This window comes from Schistocerca gregaria, chromosome 1, assembly GCF_023897955.1.
Source record: "Schistocerca gregaria isolate iqSchGreg1 chromosome 1, iqSchGreg1.2, whole genome shotgun sequence".
NCBI classification, from domain to species: Eukaryota; Metazoa; Arthropoda; class Insecta; order Orthoptera; family Acrididae; genus Schistocerca; species Schistocerca gregaria.
Genome location: NC_064920.1, coordinates 382,770,625 through 382,793,061, shown reverse-complemented (window position 1 = coordinate 382,793,061; position 22,437 = coordinate 382,770,625). Strand labels below are relative to the sequence as shown.

Below are 22,437 nucleotides of genomic sequence, written 5' to 3'. Positions count from 1 at the left end.
CAACCCCTTCTCTGTTCCCATTCCAGCACTACACAGCCCTCATTCCACCACTGCACCCAGTCTTTTTACTTCTCTCTTTCTCTGCTACCCCCTCCCCCACCTCTCCCCTGCCCATAGCTGCCTTACCCTCACTCCACCTTGTCCATGCCTGCTCCACAGCAGCACTTCACTTTTATTCATCCCTACCCTACTTCTCCTCCCCCTCCCCGCCCCAGCTTCCTCCTTGCCCCACCCAGTCGTCAATCCCATCTTGCACTGGTGCTGCTGCTCACAGCGTGACTTCAGTTGCTAGAGACTGCATTCATCTGTGTGCGTGCGTGCGTGCTATTTTTGCCGAAGGCCTTGCTGGCCGAAAGCTTATTTGTGACAGTCCTCTTGTTGCGCCTATCTGCAACTAAGCATCTCCGCTATATAGTGAGTGGCAACTTTCCTTTTCATAATATTGTTACATTCCATCCTGGATTTTCTATTAATCACTTACCTTGACAATAGCATGTGCTCCTCCATATCCTTTGTGAAAACAATTATATCATCTAACTACACCATACACTATCTTGGTTTTAGTCCTTGCAAATCTCAATCCAACAAACACTTTAATGTGGCTGGTGAATTTTTCAACCCAAAAGGCATAAAATGATACTGGTAGTGTCGTGAAGGAACCATAACTGCTGTTTGTGGGTGGTTGTCAGGTGCTACTTCTAGCTGATGATAGGTACTTTGTAGACCCATGTTGGAAAAATAGATTTACTGTTTCAAATTCTCTAAGGTTCCTGTTATATTTGGGATTGGATACACATCTGTAATCATGCGACTATTAAGATATGTGTAGTCAAACAAAAAATGATAAGCTCTGGTACCACCAGTGCTTTTTCTTGGTACAGTGGTCACTAAGGACTGATATTTTCTTCAATAATGCCATCCCATAATTGTTGGTTAATGAATTTGTCCATCACTGGTTGCAGGTGATACGGTACACAATATAGTTTATGGAACACTGGTGACTCATTCCCTGTTGGAATTCTGTGTAGGGGCCACTAGCAAAAAATCACAAGGACTAAAATGATCCTTAAACTTAATGAACAACTGCTCCATCTCTGGTTTTTCATTCCTTTTAAATGTTTCACTTTCTCTCATATTGGAGTTATACTGGTAGCTTGCTAATTCTTGGGTTCTAAATAATTAATGGAAAATCTTATATAAAGATGTGAAACAAATACTAACAAAGAGATAGAGGGGCTGGCCAGTACTTACCTCAGCTCAGTACAGCCGATAGATTCCTCCCTGATGAAGGAACATTTATTCCGAAAGCTAGGAACTTAAATTTTCGGTTGTTTTTTGTGTATCTATCGGCTGTACTGAGCTGATGTAAGTACTGGCCAGCCCCTCTATCTCTTTGTTAGTATTTAATTCTTAGGTTCCAAAATCATACTATCCCGATCATTCTCTTCCAAAGTCTCTAAATTCGAGACTAACAAACCCGTAGACAAGTCCATGTATTTGGTTCCAAAATAATCTATTCCAACAGGTACCACCTTCTCACCATCTATTTCCCATATGCATACAACATTCTTGCATACGAGAAAGTGGTGCTTTATCTCATTACTCATTCTCTCTCAATAGCTCAACCGTACTTAATACACTTATTAAGTGTAGCTTATGATGTGCAACCCTCTCTCCCCAAGTACCCCAATGCACTACATGGTGGCACATGCAGCAGCACTACAGAGGGATGTGTACAAAAGGGTGCATATAAGCATCATGGTATTCCAGCAGCTGCACATTATGCAACAAATTTAATAAGTATTTAACATGATTTATGTTCACTGATGTAAATAAAGATGCTCCATTTCCTGTTAAACCCTCTTAGGAGTTGATATTTTTGCTTTCTAAAGTAGCCTATTTTGCTCCTCAAGGTTCAAGCTATCTCCATACCCCATTTCATTCAAATCAGTTCAGCAGTTGAGTCATGGAAGTGTAACAGGCAGAGTTATTTTCACTTTTAATAATATTAGAATGGAAATAGGGATTAAACATGTTGAGGATTGTATAACTATTGTATTCATTATGTTGAATCACATTACATTGAATTTACTATCAAACAATAAAAGCATTTTCTCAAATATAACAAAGTTCGAGTGTCAGAGTAAATACTTTTTCAAAGAGTGAATATTTTTGTGTAACTTGCATAATATTCTTGAGATCAACAACAACAAAAATCGTGCACTACACACTTTCCAAAGTAACCTTTGTTCTTTCTCAGTGACCAAGCTATCTCCATACTCAATTTCATTGATTTAGTCATTAAAGCATAACAGACAGAGTTACTTTCGCATTCAAAATATTAGTACAGATTTTCCTATCTTTGTTATGATCTCTGGTCACGTAGGGGTCAAGGTAGTGCAGCATCAGGTCAAGGCATGAAGTAACTTATCTCACTGTTTTGGCAGACTAGGGTTTTGCACCACACCAGTCATCGAGATTGTGGTCCTGGCAGCAGAATTTCACAGGCTGCTAGGTGGCCTGCCTGGCCACGGATTGTTAAGTCCTCAGATGGATGTTAGTGCAACACAATGTATTTTTAAATATACATATCTTTTCAATAAGTAAATCAGCATGGTTGTGCAAGATACATCAAATGTAATGCACCACAATTTTTTGCTTAACAAAGACAAACATGCTAGATAGTAAAGCTCTGAAATCAGTATTCTGGAAAAATTATCTTTCAAACATGACATTTGACATACATGGTACAACTTGAAATGTGGTTCTACACATTACAGATCTCTTACTTTATTTGTAATAATATGTCTAAAAACAAAGATGATGTGACTTACCAAATGTAGGGGTCAAGGCAGTGCAGCATCAGGTCAAGTCATGAAGTAACTTATCTCACTGTTTTGGCAGACTAAGGTTTTTCCTTTACAAATGTCTGCGTGAGTCTGTGTATGTGCGGATGGATATGTGTGTGTGTGCGAGTATATACCTGTCCTTTTTTCCCCTAAAGGTAAGTCTTTCCGTTCCCGGTATTGGAATGACTCCTTACCCTCTCCCTTAAAACCCACACCCTTTCGTCTTTCCCTCTCCTTTGCTCTTTCCTGAAGAAGTAACCGTTGGTTGCGAAAGCTTGAATTTTGTGTGTATGTTTGTGGTTGTTTGTGTGTCTATCGACCTGCCAGCGCTTTTGTTTGGTAAGTCACATCATCTTTGTTTTTAGATATATTTTTCCCACATGGAATGTTTCCCTCTGTTATATTTATTTGTAATAATATACATAAAGCATAAACTATATTGGATTAATCATACATACTTAAAAATTAGTGTCTGCGGAACCTTGGGGACTGTAACTTCTATCAGTATGCAGATTGTGTAAGGCAGCATCAGCAGATGAGATATGTTTCAGTCTACAGTGTTGTTGTTGTTGTTGTTGTTGCTGCTGTTGCTGTTGTTGGTGTTGTCTTCAGTCCAGAGACTGGTTTGATGCAAGTGTCCATGTTACTGCATCCTGTGCAAGCTTCTTCAGCTCCTAATAACTACTGCAACCTACGTCATTCTGAATCTGCTTAGTGTATTCTTCTCTTTGTCTCCCTCTATGGTTTTTACCATCAACGCTGCCCTCCAATACTAAATTGGTAATCCCTTGATGCCTCAAAACGTGTCTTACCAACCGATCCCTTCTTCTAGTCAAGTTGTGCCACAAATTCCTCTTCTCTCCAGTTGTATTCAGAACCTCCTCATTAGTTATATGATCTACCCATCTAATCTTCAGCATTCTTCTGTAGCACCACATTTCGAAAGCTTCTATTCTCTTCTTGTCCAAACTATTTATCGTCCATGTTTCACTTCCATACATGGCTACACTCCATACAAATACTTTCAGAAATGTCTTCCTGACACCTAAATCTATACTCAATGTTAACAAATTTCTCTTCTTCAGAAACGCTTTTCTTGCCATTGCCAGTCTACATTTTATATCCTCTCTACTTTGACCATCATCAGTTATTTTGCTCCCGAAATAGCAAAACTCGTCTACTACTTTAAGTGTCTCATTTCCTAATCTAATTCCCTCAACATCACCTGATTTAATTTGATTACATTCCATTACTTTCATTTTGCTTTTATTGGTGTTCATCTCATATCCTCCTTTCAAGACACTGTCAATTCCATTCAACTGCTCTTCCAGGTCCTTTGCCATCTCTGACAGAATTACAATGTCATCGACAAACAACAAAGTTTTTATTTTTTCTCCATGGATTTTAATTCCTACTCTAAATTTTTGTATTGTTTTCTTACTGCTTGCTCAATATACAGATTGAAAAACATCGGTTATAAGCTATAACCCTGTCTCACTCCCTTCTCAATCACTGCTTTCCTTTCGTGCCCTCGACTCTTGCAACTGCTATCTGGTTTCATTACACATTGTAAATAGCCTTTTACTCTAGTATTTTACACCTGTATCCTTCAGAATTTGAAAGTGAGTATTCCAGTCAACAATGTCAAAAGCTTTTTCTAAGTCTATAAATGCTAGAAACATAGGTTTGCTTTACCTTAACCTATATTCTAAGATAAGTTGTAGGTTAGTATTGCTTTGCATGTTCCAACATTTTTGTGGAATCCAAACTGATCTTCCCTGAGGTTGACCTCTACCAGTTTTCACATTCATTTGTAAAGAATTTGTGTCAGTATTTTGCAACCGTGACTTATTAAGCTGATAGTTTGGTAATTTTTCACACCTGTCAACACCTGCTTTCTTTGGGATTGGAATTATTATATTCTTCTTGAAGTCTGAACATATTTCGCTTGTCTCATATATCTTGTACGCCAGATGGGAGAAATTTGTCACGGCTGGCTCTCCCAATGCTTTCATTGGTTCTAATGGAATGTTGTCTACCCCCGGGGCCTTGTTTCGACTTAGGTCTTTCAGTGCCTTGTGAAATTCTTCACGCAGTATCATATCTCCCATTTCATCTTGATCTACGTCCTCTTCTATATCCATAGTATTGCCCTCAAGTACATTGCTCTTGTATAGAGCCTCTATACACTCCTTCCACCTTTCTGCTTGGTTTAACATTTGAGCTCTTGATATTCATACAGGTGGTTCTCTTTTTGCCAAAGGTCTCTTTAATTTTCCTGTAGGCAGTATCTAGTATCTATCTTACCCGTGGTAAAATATGCTTCTACATCCTTACATTTATCCTCTAGTCATTCCTGCTTAGCCATGTTATACTTCCTGTCAATCTAATTTTTGAGACCTTTGTATTCCTTTTTGCCTGCTTCAATTACTGCTTTTTATACTGTTTCCTTTCACAATTAAATTCAATAACTCTTCTGTTACCCAAGGATTTCTACTAGCCCCCATCTTGTTACCTACTTGATCCTCTGCTGCCTTCACTACTACATCTCTCAAGCTACCCATTCTTCCTCTACTGTATTTTTTTCCCCTGTTCCTTCCAACCATTCCCCAATACTCTATCTGACACACTCTACAACCTCTCGTTCTTTCAGTTTATCCAGGTCCCAATCCCTTAAATTCCAACCTATTTGGAGTTTCTTCAGTTTTAATCTAAAGTTCAGAACCAATATATTGTGGCCAGAATCCACATCTGCCCCTGGAAATGTCTTACAATTTAAAACCTGGTTCCTAAATCTCCGTCTTACCATTATATAATCTAGCTGAAACCTTCCAGTGTCTCCAGGTCTCTTCTACATATACAACCTTCTTTTATTATTCTTAAACCAAGTGTTACAAAACAGGTCAGATCATTGTTGCAGAAGCAATGAAAAAAGCATGCCAAATTTAAAAGAACGCAAAATCCCCAAGATTGACAAAGTTTTACAGAAGTTCGAAATATAGCACTTACTTCAGTGCGAGATGTTTTTACGAATTTCCACAACGAAATTCTGTCTTGAAATCTGGCAGAAAACCCAAAGAGATTTTGGTCATACATAAGGCATACCAGTGGCAAGACACAATTAATACCTTCACTGCACGATAACAACGGTGAAGTCACTGATAACAGTGCCACTAAAGCAGAGTTATTAAACAGGGTTTTCCAAAACTCCTTCACCAAAGAAGAAGTAGTAAATATTCCAATCAAGAACAACTGCCAAATGAGAAACATAGAAGTAGATATCCTCAGTGCAACAAAGCAGCTTAAATCACTTAATAAAGGCAAGGCCTCCGGTCCAGTTTGTATACCAGTCAGGTTCCTCTCAGAGTATGCTGATAAAATAGCTCCATATTTAGCAATTATATACAACCATATACATACCTAAAGACTGCAAAATTGCTCAAGTCACACCAATACCCAAAAAGGGAAGTAGGAGTAATCCGCTGAATTACAGGCCTATATCACTAATGTCAATTTTAAGTAGGGTTTTAGAACATATACTGTATTCGAGCATTATGAAGTACCTCAAAGAAAACAATTTATTGACACACAATCAGCACGGATTCAGGAAATATCATTCTTGTGAAACACAACTAGCTCTTTATACTCATGAAGTAATAAGTGCTATCAATAGGGGATGTCAAATTGGTTCCATATTTTTAGATTTCCAGACGGCTTTCGACACTGTTCCTCACAAGTGTCTTCTAACCAAACTGCGTGCCTATGGAGTATCACCTCAGTTGTGTGACTGGAATCGTGATTTCCTGTCAGAAAGGTCGCAGTTCATAGTAATATATGGAAAGTCATCGAGTAAAACAGAAGTAATATCCGGCATTCCTTTAGGAAGTGTTATAGGCCCTCTATTGTTCCTGATCTATATTAATGACACAGGAGACACTCTGAGTAGCCGTCTTACACTGTTTGCAGATGACGCTGTCATTTACCTTCTTGTAAAGTCATTAGATGATCAAAACGACTTGCAAAATGGTTTAGATATGATATCTATATGGTGCAAAAAGTGGCAATTGACTGTGAATAAAGAAAAGTGTGAAGTTATTCACATGAGTACTAAAAGAAATCAGCTAAATTTCGATTACACAATAAGTCACACAAATCTGAGGGCTGCAAATTCAACTAAACACTTAGGGATTACAATTACAAATAACCTAAATTGGAACAATCACATAGATAATATTGTGGGTAGAGCAAACCAAAGACTGCGATTCATTGGCAGAACACTTAGAGGGTGTAACAGGTCTACCAAAGAAACTGCTTATACTACACTTGTCCGCACTATTCTGGAGTATTGATGTGCGGTGTGGGATCCGCATCAGTTGGGACTGACAGATGACATCGAAAAAGTACAATGAAGGGCAGCTCGTTTTGTATTATCACGAAATAGTTGAGATAGTGTCACAGACATGATACATGAATTGGAGTGGCAATCATTAAAACAAAGGAATTTTTCGTTGCAACGGGATCTTCTCATGAACTTTCAATCTCCAGTTTTCTCCTCTGCTTGCAAAAACATTCTGTTGGCACCCACCTACATGGGGAGAAATGATTATCACGATAAAATAAGAGAAATCAGGGGTTGCACAGAAAAATTTAAGTGCTCTTTTTTTCCGCGTGCCATTCAAGAGTGGAACGGTAGAGAGACAGCATGAAGGTGGTTCGTTGAACCCTCTGTCAGGCACTTTATTGTGAATAGCAGAGTAATCATGTAGTTGTAGATTCTCTGTGCAAAGTTCTACCAGACAGCTTCCTCTTTCATTCCTTACTCCCATTCCATACTCATCTATTAATTTTCCTTCTCTTCCTTTTTCTACTATCAAATTCCAGTCCCCAATGACTATTAAATTTTCATCTGCCTTCGCTATCTGAATAACTTCTTGTATCTCATCATACATTTCTTCAATCTCTTCATCGTCTGCGGACCTTGTATTACTGTGGTAAGTGTACACTTCGTGTCTATCTTGGTTACAATAATGCGTTCACTATGCTGTTTGTAGTAGCTTACCTGTGCTCCTTTTTTTTTTTTTTTATTCATTATTAAACCTACTCCTTCATTACCCCTATTTGATTTTGTATTTGTAACCCTGTAGTCACCTGACCAGGACTCTTCTTCCTCTTGCCACCGAACTACATTAATTCCCACTATATCTAACTTTAACCTATCCCTTTCCCTTTTTAAATTTTCTAACCTACCTGCCATATTAAGGGATCTGACATTTCACCCTCTAATCTGTAGAACACCAATTTCGTTTCTCCTCATAACGGCGTCCTCCTGAGTAGTCCCTGCCTGGAGATTCGAATGGGGGACTATTTTACCAAGAAGACGCCATCATCATATAACCATACTGTAAAGCCGCATTCATATAATCATACTGTAAAGCTGCATGTCCTCGGGGAAAATTACGGATGAAGTTTCCCCGTGCTTTCAGGCATTCACAGTACCAGCACAGCAGGGCTGGTTTCTCTGAAATTACAAGGCCAGATCAGTCAATCATCCAGACCATTGCCCCTGCAACCACTGAAAAGTCTGCTGCCCCTCTTCAGGAATCACATGTTTGTGTGGTCTCTCAGCAGATACCCCTCCGTTGTGGTTGTGGTTGCACCTAAGGCATGGCTATATGTATCCCTGAGGCCTACAAGCTTTCCCACCAATGTCAAGGTCTGTGGTTCATGGGTGTCTACAATAACAATAACTCTGTATATAAAAACTATATGCAAATATTTGTTTGATTAATAAAATCGCAGTTGTAGTCAAGGTACCATATAATGTTGAATTCAGTATTGTGTTGCAATAATGCAAATCCGTAGTACAGACAGTTGCTCTTCCTAACAACTTGCTCTTTTTCTTTGTGTAAGAACTGTTCAACCAATGTAACGTGAAATGCAAGATGGTATACATTTAGAGCCAGAGAATTGAAATAAAAATTCTCAGAATGATGGGAAGTGATGAGAATCTTAATATAATCAGTTCGCATAAAGATTTGCATTAGTGGCCTTGTATCTTACAGCACAGTATCAGTACAGTATCTTTCAGATTTTAGTCAGGTAATTCCCTGGATTCTCACAATGTGCAACCATGAAGGAAGAGAGCACCATCATTAATAGTGCTGCTGAGATGTTTCATGAATATTAGGAAAACAGATAGAAACCAGGTATATGTGAAATAAGGTTGTGTGTGGCTGCTAATGTACCAACAGCTGGAGAGATGACCTGGAATGAGATGCAATAGCACAACACTGATGTGTGCACTTATGTGAGTCAGTGCAGCTGTTGCTGTCAGTTCATTTGTGGAACAGCACTGAGCTCATGGCATTGGGCAGCTGGGTTATAAGAGTGAATACATAAACGAGTTGAATTCAGCATTGAAAGTTGCAATAAATGACAGCTACCAGATAACCTAAATTATTTCTACTATTTGAAGCATCTCTGTTCTGCTTTTTAGTGAAAAACAAGGAAAAGGAAAAGTATAGCAGTACAAATATTAATATGTATAGATAAACCTTACAGATATGTTGCTAAGAAAATTATATGTGATAGTGGTTCAACTAACTGTGCTATAGGTGTGACGTTAATGTACAAGTCAGATGTGGTCAACAGAATACAAGTGCTGAAACTATAGATTTTGATTTCATAACAGAGATATCTTAAAAGGGAATTTATACTCTATACTTCGATAGAAAATACTGCAATAGAAAATTGAAATATTGCTGGGATTCAAAATTTGGCCATTTCATGCATGAAATTGAAATTGAGGTGGACTGTCAGTTTGAATTGTTTTCCCTACATCCTCTGTGCAACATCACCCTGCAACAGAAAGGGATAATTTGGTTATAATGGATAATGGTGAGTCAAGGTTCGACTCTAGGAATTACATGGGTCTAGATCATGTATTATACTGTAGGTTGTTGGTATCATCCTGAAACCCTGTTGCAGTTTATGTATTTTCCAAAAAAAAGTGGGAACAGTGGATATACTGAAAACTACTGTAACACATTAGGCCTTGTCTTCTTGCTTAGAAAATTTGTAGAAATTGCAAGATTGCAATAAACTACTACATTATCCACCTCTCCTTCATAAATTACTTCTTATAGCAGATAAAAACTCAGATTTCTTTTAGAAGAAAAGCTCAGTTGAAAGGAATCTTAGTCTGATCGACTCTCATATCTCATGAATGCCACTGTGTACAAGCGTATTTGCTACTGTGTCTCTGTTGCTACAAAACTATACCATGTATTTCTGGAGACTATATTAATATATGTAGTAAGGTAAAGGGCATTTCTAACATCATCCATTATATGTTAAAGCTAAGATTTTCAGTCTCATCAGTTACATGAACAGGGCAGAAACTCTGGTCTGAACTGCCAGAGGTGGCCATCATATGTGTGAAATGTGCTTTCTTGTGTGAATGAATGTGTATGTATTTTCTTTTCTGAAGAAAGCTTTGGCTGAAAGCTAAATCTGTAACAGTCGTTTTGCTGTGCCTGTCTGCATCTCAACATGTCATCTTTATGGTGAGTAGCAATCTCTCCTTTAACTTACATAGTTGATATTCGAACCTGGGGTTTCCGTTGTTTGGACAGAAAAGAAACATTTTCATCAAATGTACACCACAAAAACAGTTGTAACATTTCATTCAGTTCTCACAATAGTACTGGAGACTATAATGGTGTTTTGACTATTCTATAAGGGACAAAATGAATAAATTATGAATTTAGTTGTGAACATTTTAATCAATAATTAAATGTAATTGGAAATGGTAACCATTCTGGCAGCCAACAATAACTGTATTAATGCATGTGACCTCTCAGTCCTTGCAACATTGATCTCACAGAGGTGCTGATCAAAGATTTCAAAGATGCATAACAGAAGACTACTGACTAGTATGTGGCTTTGGAGTGTGTGGCTAGTTTTAGCAGCTCTTGGGCGTTGTTTCAGCTGATTTCTCTCAATTATTACCATGTCGTCTGTGGTAAGGTTGCAACCGGTCATGATACACCACAATATTCGCTATGGCAGGTGTAACGCTACATTGTACTGGTGAAGCAATCGTAATATTGTGTAAGGACTTCCCAAACAGGAGTGATTATTTTAGTCTTCCCCAATTTTGAAGCCAGATTGTTAAGCAGCTCCCATTGTCCAGGCTTATATTCTTGAACATTTGCATTTTGACTCCATTTAACTTGATTAGCAACAGCACTGGATTTGCTAACCTGTATCTGTTTCCAGACAGTTCTTAAGCATGAAGACAGCTGTTTTATCATTGTAGCATAAATATCTGGAGGCAACATATCTAATTCTAATAGTAAACATATTTTACATTCATATATAATTGTGTATAAAATACAGCCAATACATTCATGCCCTTTCACATTACATGAAGACACAGTATAGGACAGCAGCCTATCACAGCCAATATGGCTCTGATTCATATAACATGACATTATTTTGAGAATCATTTTATAGAAAGCTCCATGCAGTCCTTTCTGTTGTTATGAAGTGGTGTATCTCACCATTCCTTGATCTTTAATAATTTGTGAAACTGTGAAAAGAGATGTTAAGGAAACACTTCTTTGGTCTGTTATAATGGCTTCAGGGCTTCCAAACGGCAAAATAAGACCTGTCAAAAAAGCTTTGGCAACTACTTCTGCATTCATTTTCTGCAAAAAAAAGTCATAATAAAGAAACATGAAAAGTGTTTAGTAATTGATAAAGCATATTTATTATTTTCAGCTGAAATAGGGAATGGATTGAGGACTACCGAGTCAGAAGATTTAGTGTCTGAAGAGGAATTTTTGGTTTTACATACTGTATGATAGAACTATATTTTTGGTTTAAATAATGATTTGTGTTCCAATACTGATGTTACCCATACTGGTGAGATTGACGCATAAAGTATTTTCTGTATAATCCAAACTATAGTATTACAGACATCATATGACGCTGTGGACTTGTAACATTGAACAAAACTATATCAACAAAGATAACTATATTCATGAGAGTTAAGGATTTGGATATCTGACAACACAGGCTCAATGAAATGTTAGAAAATAAACATAGGTAATCTCACAGTGATCTCCAAATAGATCACAAACACTGGAGCTGAGGAGTTTGTACAAAACATGGTGATGGTGATAATGTGGAGGAGTGGATTGAGAGGCAGAGTTGACTACTCAGCAGCATAACACCCTGCTGAGAACAATATGCTTGACTTCAATGTCTGCAAAACCCATGCCATCAGGATACTTCCCTCCAGTACCAGCATCTCTGAACTACTCAGATGGGAGTTATCTTGCAACCTGTGCTGCACTCCCCAGTCCTCCTGGTCTCAGTCTCCACTAACCCACTGCACACACACACACACACACACACACACACACACACACACACACACACACACACAGAGAGAGAGAGAGAGAGAGAGGGGGGGGGGAGGGGGGGCGGGGGAGACAGAGAGATTTAATGTGTTAAATGATTTGTCTGAATGCTTGCAAGTTTTCATCCCTTTTTTTTTTGCCGACTACTCAACTCTTTTACATTTTGGGAAGTGCTGTCCTACTCCTAAATTATTTACATTCTGCCATAACTTTCCTTGCTATAAGTACATTCTTTCCCTTCTTTAAGATGGTTTTCTTAATTTTGATGGCTTACATTCTATATTTTTGTTAATCATGCAACTACCATCACTTTCCCACATTGTCTTTTGGTTCTGAAGAAGAAAACATTGCACAATATGAATATAATAATGTTATCAAGCTTGTACTGAGAAAATTCCTTGCAATTCCTCTCAGTCTGATACATGTAAATGCTGTGCTAAAATATTTAAAATTACCACTATATTGATGTTGGTGAAATTAAAACACCTGTTTTTCTTTTCAGGTATACAATGGTATTCATATTCTATGCAATGTCAGTGCTGTTGATGTTAGTTTTTCGGCCATGGCTAGCTCGCAGATTCCTTCCCAAAGATGGAAAAATGTCTATATATGCAGCACTCTACTTTTTTCCAACACTCGCTCTCATACATGCCATATTTGGAGGTCTGATATGTAGGTATTCTTTAATGTGTATTGTAGTATTGTAATTAAAAAAGAAATAATTTTAGTATTTTGGAACTGTGTTTGGATTCAGTCAAAAAGTATGCACTCATGCTGTAAATATGTTTATTTTACTTTCTTGAAATAAGCTACATTCCTTTCATTATTCAAAACCTCTCCTCATACCAATGTTTCCTTGATATTTCAATAGTTGGACATACTTATTATCTCACTATCATAAGACTTCTTAGACTATAGAAACTGCCTTACCTTTCAGCTGATTTTTTACTTGCTGAAGCAATGTAAAATCATATGAAAGAGGAACAGCACTCTGTAGGAGGTACAAAATAACTAATGAGTATTTATGAATGTTTGATGAACCTGCAGGAATGTTGTCATTATGAAAAGAAAGGTGTGGTCGCTGTCGTGGATATATGTGCTTCTGCTTGATTTGCTCCATGTCACATATCCCAGTTGTAGTTTTTAGTGAACGCCTCCACATGTTTCAGTATTCTCTGTATGGCGAGTAAACATTCCCTTTTAGTTTCTGTTTTTAGACCGTGTTATTAATCAAGCTATTAAATATCATGTAGAACCTTTAGTTTTGAAGAGTTGTCTGCTCATCATGCCAGAGGTGTGACACTGACAAAGATCAAAGGTTTTTCACTTTAATATGAATGTTCAGAAGGGAATGAATTGTAAGTGCAAACAATCTCAATGAGACCTTTCTTGTTCTTAGCCTTGAACCATGTTTATTATTATTATTATTATTGTTATTATCATTACCATCATCTTCATCACCACCACCACCACCGCTGCCATCTTCATTTACTCACAATTGGTTTGCAATCATGGGCTCTGTGACATTATTATTTATTTTCACATCTACATTAATAAAATTGTACCAAGAATATAATTAAATATAAAAAATGACATGTTGTTATAGTTATAATATGTTGAAGTAAATATTCATTATGAATTTATTTATCATCAGTTTATTCCAAATTAAATATTTGCAACTTACATTGTAGTATGTTTTAGTAAGTGTTAAAAATGGTAAGATTTGTTATTGGTGTCTGTTCCTGATATATACTGTGCCACTGCAGGTGCAACAGGAACATGGATCAGATACATGATACTGGACAAGTTTATTGACAGTGAAGCAAATAAACTGAATCTCCTCCTTGTAGTCAGTTGCACATGGACAGTAAATAGATAAGTTCAGTCAGCACTTGAGTTATCCAATAACTGGCTGTTAGTTGGACAGCCCCAAGGAAATGCAAAATTTATTTGTGTGTTCACTTTAATTGAAAACTTAATAATACAAATCACTATGACAACAATTACCAAAGTCCAGACATGTCTCTGGTGCAAAGGCCACATCTTGACGATGCCAGGTGATGGTGATGGTGGCCCCATATAATGGAGATTTCTTGCTGGAGTATGGCATCAAAGATCCTGATGATTCCCCTACTGATCAACTGCTATTGTAATTGGTTCCTAGCCCAGAGAATTTAAAGGGCTGAACTGACCTGACACAGCCTGGGTGCTGGCCTAAATACCAAGCAGGCACCAGGATACAGCCAGGTCTATTTGCGGTCACATGACACATTGGAGGCAAGTATATCCTTGTGGCCAGTGGCCTCTGGTGACAATCACACTCCTGCACGCTTTTCTGACAGATGTCAGGAAATTTCAGGCTTTTGTCTGGTGGAGTGGACCCTGCAAATGTGGTATGTAGGTCATACACATAATACCGGTGTATGGTTGGTTGCTATGTAGTAGGGTGCATAGCCCCCACGTAGCATCCCTCTCTCTCCCATCCGATGGTTAAGAAGGTGGTGCACAACTCGAAATCCCTGAAAGTGGTGGGGTCCTTGCTGGCGGTCCATGGAACTGGGGAACCGGGCAGGCTGCCGTCAGCTTCTATGGTTGTGGGCACCTGGGTCGTCAAAGTAGTGGTGGCTGGAGTTTATTGTTGATGGTCTTGAGTTTTGGGATGACTGACCCTGGGACAAAAAACTGTGGGGAATTTTCATCAGAGGTTTCATTGTACTGTGTGGGTGCACTTGTGGTGCACTTGTTTGCTGTGCTTGCGGCACCTGAAGCCATGTTGCCATTGTACTTTGACCATTGCTAGGCCTAAGAGATGCATCACAGTCACCAGCACCAGTGTTGTTCGCCCTTGGACAAAATGAGTGTCCAGATGTTATCCTTGAGGGAGTGTTGGTGGCGGCTCATTCATGGGAAGGGGTGCAAAAGACCAGTGGGTAGATTATTGAGAGTTGTGATTGTAGTGGCCTACCGAGCAGTATTTTTGCTGGACTAGGCTCGTCTTAGGGCGTGGATCAGTAGCAGGTTAGGAAAAACGTTGTGCTGGTTCCACCTGGCCATTTGCGTCTTGAATTTATGCACCAACCTCTCCACCAAACTGTGGCTGGAAAGATGTCGTGTAAACACAGTCAATGCCATTTTCTGAACAGAAAGTGCCGAATTCAGCACATGTGAATTGTGAGTCATTATTGGGCACAGTGGTTTTTGGGATCACCTGGATAGAAAAGATGCGGACCAGTGCTTGGATTGTTTTCTTCCAGAGATGTAGATGATTTGCATGACACACATTGGAAATCAGTGTTTGCATTAATGGCAAGTAACTAGGATTATTTGAAGAAAGAGCCAGTGAAGTTCAAGTGGAGGAGATACCGTTGTGATGATGCAACCAGCCAGGGAAAATATCATCACGCAGGAGTGGCCTGTTTTGTCTGACAGGTATTATATGGATGAATTATTTTCATGATATTGTTGTCAATATTGCTCTAGTTTACATGTTGGCAAGCTGGTCAATTGCTTAGGACTGTTTCCCAATGACCTTCGTAAAGGAACTGCTGGATACTTTGTCTGAGGGTTCATGGAATTACCACTCGGGTGTGACAGTTGTCCACCTGAAATAGTAGGATGCTTTTGTGAGCTGATAGTTTGCTTCAACAATACTAGTAGGCTTGGAATTCTGGATGGTCAGATTGTTTATGATCTGTTGGTCATCCATGGTTCACTAATTGGATGACTTCGATGATGACTGGGTCTTCTGAAGATCGATGGGCAACAAAAAGGGAAGTTGGCCACCAATACTTTGGCTTTGGAATCTGTGTAGAAACAGATCTCTAGCTCCAACTCAAACTCCAGGTCTTTGTCCTGGAGTAGTCTTGAGAGAATGTCAGCATTAGGATGTTGAACTGTCGACCTGTAGTGTATATCATAACTGTACCTGACAGGAAAAGTGCCCAATATTGGAGAAGACCTCGAAAAGTGGCAAAAGAGGTTTATAGTCTCTCAGTAAAGTAAAATGTGTGCCAGACACATAGTTGTGGAACTTCTTCAGGGTGAAGATAATAGACAGGGCTTGCTTCCCTGTTCAACTGCAATTATATTGTGCTTGTGTTAGCATCTTGGAGACAAATGTAACAGGTCATTCTACCTCTTCGACTGCATGGGAAGGGCTGCTGTAGTGTGATGCATCTGCTGCCACATGGACGGATTATATACTGTGATACATGTTGGAAAAAGAAGAGCTTGTTTGAGATTCTAGAAAGCCTTGTCACATGTGGCAGTACCAAAGTCTTTATTTGCAAGTTCTGCTATATGGTAGGTGCGATAGACAATAATGTCTGTATTAACAAAACTTTCAAGTCCAGGAACAGAAGGTACTCCTGTACCTCCACGTACAATGGCTACAGTGAGCCAACCATTACCATGATCAAAAGTATCATTAATGTCAATACTAAAATTAAGTCTACAGCCACAGAAAACACAAGGTCCGTCGACAAGTGCAGTAGCAGCAACACTCGTAACTGGTATGTGGTTCTTCTTGTCTCCAGATGTTGTGGCGAACTCGATGTTCTCAATCATTTTATAAACTGTGTGTTTAGAACGGCGGCGAACGCCGCCATAATGCCTTACAGGAGAATCCGTCGCCGTTCTAAACACACAGTTTATAAAATGATCGAGAACATCAAGTTCGCCACAACATCTGGAGACAAGAAGAACCGCATACCAGTTAAGAGTGTTGCTGCGACTGCACTTGCCGATGGACCTTGTGTTTTCTGTGGTTGTAGACTTAATTTTAGTATTGACATTAATGATACTTTTGATCATGATCTTAATCTGCTTCTACAGTAGCTGGCAAACTGGTTCAGTGATAGCTGCCACATGTGGAATGAATTTTCTGTAGTAGTTGAATGGTCCCAGCATGGATTTTAGTTTTTTAATGTTGCTGGGGACCACAAGTTTCTGCTGGTATGTATGTAATGGGGTGTGGGCTGGATATCTGATCCAGTGAAAATGCATCCCCACTTGAAATAAGAAGCCTAAATGGGTGGCTAATTCCTGAGTATTTTTACCAGTCTTAAGTAGTTGACCAGTCCAGCAGCTCTCAGGTAAGATACTCTAAGTAACCTTGAAAGGTGGCCAGTGTGCTGTCAGTGCCAAAAATGTGCCAGTTGTATCAGAAAATTCCAAATGGAATATTGATGACAAAGATGTTTCTGGGTAACACATCAAGTGGGAGTTGCAGACATGCATTGCGCAAATCAATTTTTGTGATGTATGCCACTGTAGGTATTGGATATGTATCCACAAGGGACTGGGTATTAATCATAGTTTTCAACTCTCAAATCCATAGCAAACCATTAGGTTTCTCGTCAATGACAATGGGGTCGGCCCAGTTTCTGTTATATACTGGGGCAAGAGCCCTCATCTTGTAGACATTAGAGCTTACTCTGAAGCTTATCCCCCAGTGCAAAAGGAACATTGTGTGTTTTAAAGAAATGGGGTGTAGCCGTGGGCAGGAGTGTGATGTATGCTTAAAATCAAGTGACGCTGATCAAGAAACATGAAAAAACTGGTTCATATTTGGAAAAAAGATTCTTTAAGTATGAGCTGGCCACTAAAGGTTGGCTACTGTTAATGGAAGCATGGACTTCCAAACCCAAAGTGCATCGACCATAAGAAAATGAGCTATTTTTTAATGAGGCCGCCTGGTAATGAACTCAGGTGCAAAACTCGACTTTTGGCCTGGTGGTGCTGTTGCTGTAGCTCTTAAATTGTTTGGAGGTTGCCTGGAGCAAAGGTAAGCCCAGTCAGCGATAAATTTCCCTATCAACAATGGTTGTTGACAAGCCTGTATCGAATTGCAAAACCAGTTGCACTGATATGACAGCTACTGTTTGCGTGAGAATTCTATCAGAGATCAGAACAACATCATATATGTTTAGTACATCAGGAAGAGAACAGTGGATGCCTCATCTGATCCTGAATCCAGAGGGTCTAGGGGAGCACAATCAACGTTCATTTTGGGAGGTGAGTGGCAGACTTCTGCCCTGTGACCAGTCTTTCCACAAGGCAAGCATTTAGCAAAGGTGATAGAAGCACTGCTGATACTGATGCACCACAAAACAGTTGCTGTAGTAGGGTAGCTGTAGGGGACATTGCTTGCCTGTATTGCCTTTGCCTGTGGGAAGTGACTTGGGCCAGTGTGGGGGCCGAGCTTGAGATTGCATCCGTTGAGTTGGTTGCATGGCAAACATCTGACACCGGTCCTGCAATTCTCCCAAGATTCTAATCGATTGTTCAAAAGCTCTAGTGATAGAGAGGGACACATACAATGAGGGATCCTTAACTTGAGGTGATCTTCATCAGGGGAGTGGATGAGGGTTATGTCCTGAATTAAAGACACAGTGTTTGATTGTTTGCACCGGGAGTTAGCACACTGAAAATGACAGTCTCTGGGCAGACCCTGTAACCTTGCTACACTCTCCCTGTATGATTGTCCACTTGTTAGCTGAAAACTTGTGACAGGCTACTGTGACACGCACTACAGAGTCAAAATAGTGTATAAGCAAGACATAAAGCTTTGTCACTGGAGGGCATGTGGCTCAACCTCCATGTTGAGCTGCTGCAGTAAATGTTACACTTTACTGCCAGTATAGTGTAGTGTTTCGAGAATTTCTGCGTAAACTCTAGAACCACTACCGTCTCGAACACACAGTATTTTAGATGTGAGAGTGGGATGCCAGAATCCTACGTACTGCGCGTCACACGTTTGTGTGTGCAGGTGTGAAATCAGTCGCAAGCAGAAGTCAGACGTGGCAGACAAACGGCACCGACAAGTACTTGTCTGGCGATTCGTGGAAGTTCTAGTGAAAATATATGGAAGAACCGTCTAGGTTATTCTGTGCTAATTGTAGCAGTGACCATTGTCATAAATAACAAGAACAATTGAGATTCTGAAGTCTAAAAAAAACTCTTATTTTGGACTTGCTAGAGGCAAGACGTGTGTATGATTCCTGCATAATAGAGCCGTGGTTAGCAAGCCAACTGTGTTGTAAATGTAACTTAATTGTTTCTAATGTGAACGACATGGGTGACTTACAAGAAGTCAATTGTTTACGTGAGAAGTGTGAATTTTGTTCTTTGTGGAAGTTCAAATATACTGTTATATGTTGAAAAGTATTTTTCGAATACCTCATTATTTCACAAAGAGAGAGAGAGAGAGTCTTAAAGGTTCCTGTGACTAACATCATTCTTCAGAGAAGAAATTTGTAGAGTTCCAGAAGACAACTATCCAGAGAAGTAGATCGGCTGTGCATTCCCAGCTAAGTCAACTCGTGTAAGAGAAGTGGGGAGTTTGCATGTACGCTTCATACACCTTTAGTCATGAAAAATGCTAGAACATGGCGACCATGACAGGACCGAAGAAAACTGGAATTTCAAGACGAGAAAGAGAGAAAAAGCTATCTAATGTTGCCGTAGCAACTGAGCATAACAAGACGAGAGAACCATTTCACGAAATTGGATCCTGCCCAAATATCTGATCGAGAGAATTTGTAAATGCAAATTAGGGAGAAGACGTGGGAAAGCCACTACATTAAAACCGGAGAGAAGATCTCGACGTATTAGACTAAGAAGAGCTTTGCCTGGAACGATACGACTAAGAAGATCCGGTGTGGGGAATATAGAGCTCTCACATGCATCCTGGGTACGCAGATGTGGAAACCAACATCCAGTGCCGACAGCACCAGTTGCTGTTCACCGGTGCTGACCTACTTCCACATCCGTTCACCGACGCAGCCCAAATTCTATGTCGAATGAGTGTGAAACAGAACTTTATTGTTTTAAAACCATATGTTATAAACTGTTGAATGAACTTTATTAGTGTAGTTATTATACTTAAAGTTAATTTTTAAATGCTTACTAGACCTAAAGCTCATAAGAATATGGATAATGAACAGCAAGTGGGGAAACTTAAGAACCAGTCGTGGCTATGAAAATTAGTAAAGAAGGGCCAGACTGGTTTGAGCTAGTAAATCTAATCAAAGCTCAGACTCTTAAGTTAGACTCAGTAAAAGCTCAATTAAATGAAGCTTTAAATGCTTGGAGTCTGTAGTTAAATTCTAAACTAGATGCCCAGAGTGCAACTTTTAAATGTCCTAAATAGTCAGGCGGCAAATCTAGGTTTGTTAAATGCCGAGGTGGACTTAAGAGCAGAGAATTTAGTAATCTGTGCGAAGGCATGGAGGCTTTAAAGACTGAATTTAACACCTTAAACAGTAAAGTAGAGGATTTGAAATTAGACTTAAAGAAGGGATTAACCAATTCCTTGGACATTCATGTAAATCAACTGTCCACAGACTTTAATCAGAAACAGAATGATCAATTTCAGGGTTTGACAAAGAAATTAGAATTTGATATTGAGGAAAAATGTAATATAATCGAATCTGAAATTAATGAAAAGTTAGGATCATTTGAAAATATATGCAATCTTAAGTTTGATGCTGTAAAGCAGGGATTGCATTCTTTAAAAGAGAGTGTTAAAAAGCAAGATAAGTTAATGCCAATAATTCAATCATAAATTACAAGTGTAATTAGAGAAAGTAACATCCGGAAACTTATCTCCTATTCTATCTTCTGAACATAGTGATACCAATAAAGTTATAGATAACCTGTGGAAAGAATTCAAACTTATCCAGAATAAAATAGAGAAAGGGGTAACTTCACATAATTTAGTATTATCTAGTGAGGTAATGACTGATCTACAATGGGGGGGGGGGGGGGCTAATTCAGGATTATCGAGGCAATTTCCTAAATTTAAGCCAGAGGGGGACGTATATCCAACCCATTTTTTGAAAAGATTCAATCAAGCTTTGCCAAAGAATTGGGAAGATTCTAAAAAGATCGAATTTGCTGTGGGGTACCTACTAGAAGAGGCCTCAGAATGAGGAAGCACAAATATTGAGAATTTGTCCTCTTGGGAAGACTTCCAAAAGAAATTTAAAAAGAACTACTGGTCTGCCATTGTGCAGGAAAAGTTAATATCCGATCCATGGGACCTGGGCGGAGTCATATATCCCCCAGGGACATTAACATTCTGCGTTAACGGGCAGAGTGACAACTGTTGGATCCCGAGTTGTTTTCGGTGTTTTTTCCAAGATAGTATTCCTGCACCGAATTCCGTGCAAATCTTAAACAATTCTGTCATCTGTTTCGAAAATCTTAAACTATCCGGTCATCTGTTTTGAAAATCTTGAACTATCCTGTAATCGTTACTTGGAAAACTGAATATGACAATAAAACAAATACCAATTTAGACAAAATAAACGGAATAAGAATATTAGGTTCCTGAAAAATATAATGTGACAAACTGAATGACTATTATACTGAAGTCTGTAGTTTTCTATTTTGTATAGGATACATTATACCTTTTATGAGACGGGATGTAAATGGGAGGGTTTGTATCAATTTTTAAAGGGGTGGGCATGATTTACACCAACAGACACATCCGCATACACACACCACATCTTTCAGACAACCCTCGGAAACAAGTGTGACTGATTCTTCACCATTTGCCGTTTCCATAGGGTTGCTAAGATTTCCTTCAGGGACCTCAAGGGTGAAGGTGGGAATGCCAGTTCTGTAGGAGACAATTTAACACCAAACCACCTCTGGCGTCTCACTCATGCACCTGAGAGGTAGGGATCCTGGGGAAGGGGGGTGGTAAGGGTTTCCTGTCTTTGGAGCTGTCTTCTTTCTCTTCTTCTGTTGTAGCAACCAAATCTTTTTTTTTAATTTTATTTATTTATTTTTTTTTTTCTTCATTTGAGGGCCTATCTATTTTTTCCCTCTTTCCATATTCACTAACTTCTATCGCTTAAGTCCTTCCTGGTTTCCATGGTTTCTAGTAACCTACATCTTATCTTTAGATAAGAAGACCGAAGAATCAGACTACACGAACTTTCATCCGCATACACACAAGATTACCCTTATACACAAACATTAAAATTACAGACCAGAAACCTGTCATGATGTGAGAACCGCCAGGTATTGTAGGGGAAAGAATATGTGTACATAGGGAAACACACACATGTAGGCATATAAACACTATGACGGTTCTACATCGCCTATATATATATATATATATATATATATATATATATATATATATATAT

At 39.0% G+C, this 22,437-nt stretch overlaps 1 protein-coding gene across 2 annotated transcripts in view; it reads left to right on the top strand.

Moving 5' to 3' along the window:
* Nucleotides 1-22,437, top strand: part of LOC126348392 (JNK1/MAPK8-associated membrane protein-like) — a 100,790-nt gene that overhangs the window by 37,065 nt on the left and 41,288 nt on the right. For both annotated transcript variants that reach the window (XM_050002351.1, XM_050002350.1), the window contains exon 4: nt 12,780-12,949. In XM_050002351.1, the coding sequence (XP_049858308.1) occupies nt 12,780-12,949 (170 nt within the window). The remainder of the gene's footprint in view (nt 1-12,779; nt 12,950-22,437) is intronic.